The 9,257-nt window shown below is 35.5% G+C and overlaps 1 protein-coding gene across 1 annotated transcript; it reads right to left on the bottom strand.

The window, feature by feature from the left end:
• Positions 1 to 3,170: 3,170 nt before the first annotated feature.
• LOC147407778 (actin-related protein 2/3 complex subunit 5A) lies at positions 3,171 to 8,152 on the bottom strand. Its single transcript, XM_086436529.1, has 4 exons — positions 7,962 to 8,152; positions 7,736 to 7,808; positions 7,536 to 7,636; positions 3,171 to 3,504 (listed from the first exon to the last, which is right to left on the bottom strand). The coding sequence occupies exons 1-4, from the start codon at positions 8,057 to 8,059 to the stop codon at positions 3,369 to 3,371; spliced, it is 408 nt and encodes a 135-aa protein (XP_086292655.1). The 5' UTR covers positions 8,060 to 8,152; the 3' UTR covers positions 3,171 to 3,368.
• Positions 8,153 to 9,257: the final 1,105 nt, after the last annotated feature.

Raw genomic sequence — 9,257 nt, 5'->3', positions numbered from 1 at the left:
CGAAAACAATACTTGGTTAGATCTTTATAATAAAACCAACTTTACACAAGTCACCAACTTTTGAAAAATCTCAAGAAAAATATAATTTAAAAAAAAAACAATAATTTTGTTTATAATGAGGTCAAGGGGAATATATGCTAATAACATCCTATGAGAGATTATGTTATTGTTAATGGATTGTTGGAACCAAGGCCGCCCAAAACGAACCTCTAATACATTAAAATTTCCCAAAATAAACAATTAAATAAAAAATAAAATAAAAGAACAATTCAAACGCCCCTCTTAGATACAAAATTGCTAGTGCCTCGCCACCACCCAATCGAAATGAATGCATCATAGGACTCGAATCCTCATGAAAAGATCCTAATACCCACACTTGGCGTTGAATTCCAATACTACATGAGTTTTGGAAAAGAAAAGCAGAAGAATAATGATAAAATGATGCATTAAAAAGCACGCAATTGATGTGGCAAGTGCACGTAATCACAGATCTTTTTCCTTGTGTATCCCAAAGAAAAGATCTAAGATTCTATGCACTCGCCACATCAAATTGCCTATAGATTGTTTATGTTTTAGTGCGTCAATTTATCATGATTCAAAGCAGAAAAAGGCATGGACAAAAGAGATGCATTTTCATTATAAATAGTTGAAATATTGGAAAATTCAATTAATGAATCAAGGGTGGCCATATATTGCAACCAATAATGGCATTTATATCTAAGAAAAAACCTAACAAAATTAGCCATGTGTAATTATGAAAAAAATAACTAAAGATTGGAAAATGATATTTACTTTCAAGATTTGTCATTATAAGTAATTTAAATAATAATATTACTATTGTTTCACATTTTATTCATAAAATCTCAATTATATAATTTAATAGAGGTAGTTGAGTTGAGTTGAGTCTGCTGTAATACCACGGACCTGAGATCAATACTCGCGTACAAGCTTCAACCAATTTAAAAAAAATAAAATTAACCCAGCAGACCTAACTGTTGCATTTTTATTTAAAAAACTCCCCATGTTCTGACAACTCCAAAAGTACCTAACTTTATCAAGTCTGTTACCCAACAAACCTTGGAGTGCATCTAACTCGGGGAGTTTGTGGCATCCAGGAATATGATACAATGACAAAAAGTTATAAATGACCAAATTCTAACAATTTTGAAAAAATAAATAATTTTTACTATTGAATTTTGATTTTAAATTTGAGAGTTATTATGAACACCTTTGATCAAGTTTAAAAGGTTTTTTTTTTTTAAATTTCCTTTGAATCTGAGTTTTTTTTCTAAAATGCTGTGATGTTGGATTGCCAATTTGATGATTCATGTGGGCCCAATGACCCTTAGTAAGATTTGAAATCTTACTAAGTTAGTCATAATAGCCTGATTAGTAAGATAACGTAACGTGGGTTTTGTAATAAAATTGCAAGTCTGCCCGGTAAATCTCTCTTTATATATAAAAAAAAAGTAATGAATATGTTCGTAAGATCTGTCCAGGGCTTCCTAAAAGTCAAGTTTAATTATAAAAAAAACTAGTAGATTAGAAGTTATGAATTTTTTACAAATTAAAAGAAATATTAGGAGGGAAATAATTCTTGAAGTGTAGCAAAAATACAAGGGGCCATTGGGAGCAACTACTTGCAGATCATTAGTCACCCCTTGCAATCCAATCTAAGAAGAAATCTATCGTTTAGGTATCTTTAAATTCCTACTGGTTGCACTCTGTCTCTTTCTTTGAGGAGTGCAATTTATTTATTTTTTTTTTTTTTTTTTGGGAGTGCTATCGTACCAATGGAATGCAAAAGGGAGAATTTAAGTTTATAGGGTGCAATCAATTCTTGCACGTAGTCGCTCCCATGGTTTAAAATCTCGTTTCATTCCATTGTTTATGTTTTTTAAAAGATCGAAACGATACTGAAATATTATCGAAATATTCCGAAATATACAAAACATTCCAAGACCTAAGTTTAAGCATTTATAGAGGTCTTTTAGAAGATGCCTATGTCAAGGGGCATACCATTCGTTTAAAAACATAAGGGGTAACTTAAATATTGACAAAATTTGAAGCAGAGTTGTATAAATGAGTAAGTCTGCGAGAGAAGACCGAGGTCAATGGCACTTATCACGCGGGTTTCACTCTCTCAAATAGCAAATCAGAGAAAAGAAAACCAGAAAAAGAAAATAGGCGGAAAGATCTTACCTGAACTCCATCAACACGACTCGCGATCCAGGTTTCACTCTCCATCTCTTTCTTTGTAAATCTCTCTCTCTCTCCCTTAGTAAATCTCTCCCTCTCTCTTTGGATCTCTCTCTCAATTTTTTCTTTTTTTATTGGATTTTTAGGTTTGTATCAGTTTGTTTCGGACAAAACATTTCGATTAAAACGAAATAAATCAAAACAAATGACGGATCAATAGATTAGTGCATGTTTTGTCTCGAAAAACTGAAATTCCAAAACATTTCGTACGAAACGAAAATTTAAACCATGGTCGCTCCCAATATGATTTTAACCTTGTTTATTTAATGATATTCAAGCCCATTTTTAGTGAGATAAGTAACTTTGTGATGGTGGGAACAAAAGTCAGGTCTATGGTATAATTATCGATAGGTTTTACTAACTTAAACTAGCTGGCACCTTTAAAATTTTGCGATTGCCTGTCTAAGCCATTTTTTTTTATGAAACCAGAAACTCAAGTGATTGTGGATTTTGAACTTTCGTGATTGTGGACTTTGAACCCAGGTCTATGGCATCAACACAACACCATCCACTGATGAGAGAAACATATAATGTATTTTGAAGAATAAGAGAAACAAAGACGAATACAGATTAACGTGACAGTAATATGATAGGCGATTATGCAAATCTAAGGGGCAATTTTCTTTTATGAAAGATGAAACTAACGAGGTCTTTAAACATATTGTATGAGCATTTTTTAGGGGGAAAAAAAAGATTGATCATGCTCTAAGGTTCATCTTAGTTCTGTAGTTTACTAGATTTAGTCCAAGCTTTCTGCACCCAGTGACGCGACAGTGAACATTCTTGATATTTGAATGTAAAGAGATTTATCTAGCAACACTAATGATGCTTATTTTTAAATAACTACCAAACACAACTATTCTACATTTTATAAACTGGAAATATAATTTTCTACCCGAGATTTTACAATCTTCTATCATAATTATACTATGTTAAACGAATAAAATGCTACTTAAAGTATGTTCCGTTCACAACTTTGTACCAGCGTGTTGTTTACCCAAGTGAAAAAATGACACTATTACAGACAATTGTAACAAAATAGGGAGAGACTACCACAAATGGTTGTTTATCTACATCACATTCAAGAAGGGAAAAAGAGTCGTAGAAGATCAAACTGTGTTGATGGTGTCGGCCAGGGAGCGCAGTATGCATCCCAAACCAGCTCTCTCTGTCAGCTTTTCATGAATTCGGAGGCACTGATCGCATGTGGGGCGGTCTCCAGTTGATAAGCCTCTATACAAATACCTGAAAATTTTCAGATCAGTGTCAAATTGATGTTTGCAACAACAACATTCATGGAAGAAGCCAGTAGTAGCCAAAAGGTTGCAATGGTTTTATAAATACATACATGTAAATGCATGACATGATAAGTCTTCATGAATGCAAAGTGATATTAGAATAATATCATTCAGAGGAAGTCAGCATCCAGACTCTAGAGGTATTTCTTCCTATTTACCACACCCCCAAAAGGGTGGTTACACAACAACCAACTTACAGACTCTTCTATCTTACAATTAAGTCCTCAAAGAAGAACCCCCCTAAACACCTTGAAAGTTTTTTCCCAAAAGAACAAAAAAGCAAGAACAGAAATAAAAATGTCTTGAAGGCGAAGCTCCTTCATTGCAAAAAAATGCGTCTGTTACGTTCTTTACAAATGCACCAACAGATTGTGAACGGGGCTAAACTCCACAAAATCCGCTTTGCCTCGCCAAAAGAAATGCCCCAGTATAGCCACGATTTGAGCAAAGATTGAACTATACGAGGAAGACAACCTACTAAACTGAACAAGGAGATAGTGATCCCAGATATGCTTTGCCTCCCGGCAATGTAGAAGGACATAGTTGGAAGATTCCCACCTGGGAGTAATAATTAACACCCAACTGGAGATCTAAATAAAACGTGTGAAAACAACATGTTCCACAACCCAATGCATTCAATAAAGACTTGTACCATCCGCCTCTTTGGACCCAAACACCTTGATTTTTGTTAGATTGATTCTTAAGCTAGAAATCGCCTCAAAATAACAATGATGGCCACTTAAAATTGAAAAAGAGCATATAACGCATCTAAAAATAGCAATGTACAGTCCAAAAGCTATCAATGGGAAATTCTTGGTACCCTGCTTAGAAGCCTTCTAACTACCCTCTCCTCTCTTCACCACTTTGTATAGCATCTTACCCAAGGCTTTTGCTCATTACAATGAACAGAGAGGGTCCCCCTGCCTCAAACCATAGAGCTTTAAAATGCACTGCAAGGAATCCATTAACTAAATAGAGAATGATGCTTATGAAAAACAATTTTTAATCAACCTCTATTTCTAACAAAACCTGTCATTCTGAAGACTTCAATTGACATGATGATAAAAAATTTCTGTCTATTTTGTATACCACCCCCTGGAATCCAGGGATGAAATCTTGAATCAATACATTCATCAGTAATTAACACTTCACCCAATATTATTTCTTTAGCCAAAAAAACCAAAAAACTACTCACACCAAAATCACAGTAGAAAAACTTCTTGGATTCTCAAAGCTAATAGTATCTTACCAATAATCTTGTGCATGCAACCTACCAAAATCATAGGTGTAAAATTCGATATACTTTCTACTCCACAAGGTGATTGTTTTTAGCATTGCCCAAGCCATTCCATTTGGAGCCATTGATCAAAATATTAGCATTGCACATAGCAACCTAGTAGCAGGAAGATCTACCAAACATGTCACTCCCACTCTGGAAACCCACTCCCACTTCAATTTCTGGTCATAAAATAATTCAGATTTCTAACTTTTGATGAGGTTCCCACTTCTTGGCATTTTGAGTACCTAAACATAGGAATAACGAAAGCTAGAAAACATGCTCTCTTGATTAAAGTGATCATCCCCCTTATAAATCAGTAATGATTCTTTCAGGAAGTTAACATACCCTCAATTATTTGAGCTCTTAACACCTTTAAACAATCATTTGCCCCCAACAAAAATGAAGTTGTAGAAAAGCAACTTGCAACACATCACAAGTTGAGCACATGCTCTCCCAATTTACAAACTCTCTTACCCAGACACCACGCTCTCCAAAGACAATGATAAACAAAGAACAGCTCCTCAAAACATCAAAGAATGTGTCTCAAATATCTTACCAAGTGTAAGTGGAAAAAGCCTACATATGATGAAGTATGAAGTTATTGTTGATATGAAAATGGATTCATGAGTGAGGTGATCATTACATTGCCAGGGAAAACGAGAGATAGGTTGGAGGAGGAAGGGGGATGAGATCAAAGAAAAAGACTGAAAAATGTGGGATCCATTATCAAATAAAATGGCGAAGTATTTATAAAATTTGAGGTGAAGACATTGATTAGTTAGTAAACAAGTTAGCCTTGTATTGATTAATTATCCCCAGTTAAACACTTGCTTTGTCCTTTTGTTGGAGGTAGCTGAGTTAATGTTGAAAAAGCACCAACACCTTAATAAAAGCATAAACATTCCGCTTTCTCTCATTTTATTTGAAATGCTACTTAACCATAGTAGCACCACCAACTCCTAGCAAATAAGTTATATACTTATATCAAGCGTGCCCATCTTCGTTGGGCACAAATTTTGTGAAAATAATATCTAATCACAAAAAGATGGGAGTAACATTATCAAGAAGATTAATAAACGTTCTAACATCATCATGGTTAATAAACGTTCTACTTATCCTCAATTCCAAACCTATGATCTCCCTGCCCCCCCCCCCCCCCCAAATCGCAGTTAAACCTATAGATCCCAAATTGTATAGTCAATGATACTCAAGTCAACACACTACACTCCTATGTGCCCACTCAAAGATCTTTGACAACATTGCTTTTCCTTCAGAAGAGGCCATTAGTGAACAAGGTCGCATCAACTTTAAGTATAAATAGGGCTTTGGTGCAACTTAGCTCAACTGCTTTTGAGCCATGGCACAGGTAAGACCAGTGTAGTCAAAGCGAGCGCCTCAAGGTGGGGCAGACTGAAGGAGCCTTAATACATGTGAGGTGAGGCGAGGCAGTTTAAGTGAAGCACACGAAATTGTGCATCTTGACTATGCCTCAATCAAGGCACATCAGGCGTGCGCCTCAGTAAAAATGAATTAATTTATTTAATTAAGATACTAATTTCATATTTGATTGTATACTTTTTACATACAAAATAAAATTTATTTGAAAAGTTCAATTTTTTACATTAAACATATTGAATTATACATTTTGTGATTTTTTACTTAGCCCAAGCTTGTTAGGACTTAGTTGACTTAGGCCAGATACAGGTATCGGGCTAGTCTAAGGTTGAGCCCACTGTTTTAGGGTCTGGTTAGTGCTCAACCAAGCTTGACCAGAACCCACCCATTGATAGCCATAGTTGTTGTTCTGTTGTAGCAACAACAACACATGTTGTTGGCCTACTTTTACTTATTTTTTTCATCCCCTCTTTGTATTCTTCTTATTCCTCTCTACTTTTTCTTTTACTATTGATCATTCTTCTTCTTGAAGTGTTGAATACTTTAACTTGTTTGTAAAAACTCACATTTGTACATGTTATAAATGTAAAATATCTAGAACCCAACTTTTACTATTTAATTTTTATAATTTTATTGTGCCTTACTTTACTCAAACGTGCGCTTCGCCTTGCACCTCAGGCACAAGGAGGCCTTTCACCCTTAACTACACTGGGTAAGACCTCTATAGTCACACACCGATGGTGCCTTCATTCATTGTTCATAAGTTGACTAGTTGGGCTTACTCATAGATGCATCATAATTTGTGGCATCATCATTGAATTGAGAGCCTTGATAGTACATTCTTAAGGGTGCTATTATAAGTCAGGGCCTCAAGGTGTTGTGGCCAAAGGTACCATAGTTAGGTGTTTGTTTGAAGGTACCGGGTGAGATACATAACAAACTTCCAAATGCAGTGTAGAGAATTAGAAGACTCAAATGGACAAAATACTACAAAGTGGTAGGACTTTAGTCATTAGTTTAGAGAAATGGTACTCCTACCTCTCTTTCAACCATGAGATATCACCACGGATTAACAAATAAAAATGCTCCAAAAATCCTTATTCAATGTGGTGATTGAGATGAACAATCACATTCTTATGCTTATTCAGAAAAACCTCTTAAAATTTCATAAAAAGTGTCACCCTCAACATTATCACAGTTAAACAATGATGATGTTCATTAGCTATTTATCTAACATCAAAGCACTTCACCATTATAATTTACAAAATAACAAAACTTCAGGAGTCAAAGAAGAAGGGGCTCACTTCATGAGGATATCGTAGTACTCAGGATCCAAAGAAGAGAACAACCCATCAACATCTTTTATAGCCATCATTGCTCGATGCACCACTATCCAATTCGCAGACTGATTTACAAACCCAAAATCGATTCCAAGTTTCCAACCCACCAAAGCAACAAAATTTTAAAAAATAATTAAAGAATATAAGAGAATTAAAAGGGTTACCTTGCATCTTTCATCTCTAGTCTTCGGAGGTGATCCTTCGAGAGCTGTTTTGAGGGCTTCAACTGGTTTCGACCTAGGGAACAATTCGATAACCTAGATTTTCTGAGAAGTAAAACAATGGAGTACAAGAGAATTCGATCGATCTATCTATTTTAAAAGAGAGTCATTGAGATTCGAATCGAAATGAGAGAGAGAGAGAGAGAGAGGGTTTAGAAGTAAAACATACTGTTTGAGTAAGCTTTCGATCTTTCGGGATTTATGTTCGATTCTGGTGATAATGGCTTCGGTATTATCTGCCTCCACAAACCCATCTTGTCCTGCCATTTCTCTGTCTGTCTCTCTAACCTACCTGGTTTTGAAACCAGGTTTCTCGTCTCGTCTCGTCTCAGCAACCTCCCACCAACCGGGTCTACTCATCTGAGTTATGACGAGCGAGTCGTCTCTTAAAGTCGATATGGAAAATTATAAAAACCATATAAATAGAGTACGACTAAGGTTACTAACTTAGTAAGATTTCAAATCTTACTGAGGGTCGTTGAGGACAAAATTCTATGAATTTAAAAAAATAAATATAAAAAATATTAATTTTCATTTGTTGAATTTTATTTTAAATTTGGTTGTTGGATTACCATTGTGGGAGTCGAGCAAAATGTCCCTTGGCAAAAAATAAAAAAAAAGTAAGGAAAATGTTTATCATATAAATAAAGTATTTTAAAAAGGAAAGTGCTAAAGTAACATTAAAATGATCATCGATTCTCACATTGCTGATGTGGATGTATGTACGACATCATAGATGCTTTCATCGAAGTACGAGTGAAAAGCATTTATGGTTATGTTTGCACCTCCACATCAGTAATGTGAGAATCGATGTACATTTTAATATTACTCCAACATGATTCTTTTAGAAATACCCTTGCAAGATTTGGATTATGTTTGATAAGTGAGAGTTGAATTTTCAAGAGTTCAACTATCAAAAGTTCATAGTGAGAGCTATCAAATGGCTTTTGAAGGATAAAACCTTAAACAGTAAGGGTAAAATTTCAGATAACATCCTCTTAAACTCATTTCAGCACCTGGCCACCGAGGAGAAGCAGTTGAAGAGTAGCAGAGATTCTCTTCGTAGGGCTGAAAGGGTAGCCACGCGTGGTAATAAGTCTCAGCAAATGAAGAATCGAGAGAAAGGGAAAGCACCGGTAAGTATTTCCTTGTCGGACAATATAGAAGATGTAGAGGGTTGTAGAACGATTGAGAATGAAGCAGGCTGCTCGATGTCTCACACAAGCAAGAGAAATCTGGAGGAGATCCAGATGCTCGGCAAGGGAGACGAGAGCTATAATATGGATCGACAATCTGAGATGTTTAGAAACTACTCTCCATCAGTGGAGGCTTACGAGGATTCAGGGGAATGGGGTGTTCGGAATATCGATGAAGTTACGGTGCATACAACGAGTGACTATACGAAAGCGATCTTACCAGAAGAACTACAAAGGGAGGTAGTACAGGGAGCGAAGATTCCGGAAAT

This window comes from Akebia trifoliata, chromosome 3 (assembly GCF_017979445.1).
Source record: "Akebia trifoliata isolate Shusen 1 chromosome 3, ASM1797944v1, whole genome shotgun sequence".
Lineage (NCBI taxonomy): Eukaryota > Viridiplantae > Streptophyta > Magnoliopsida > Ranunculales > Lardizabalaceae > Akebia > Akebia trifoliata.
This window is presented reverse-complemented; position numbering and strand designations above follow the sequence as displayed.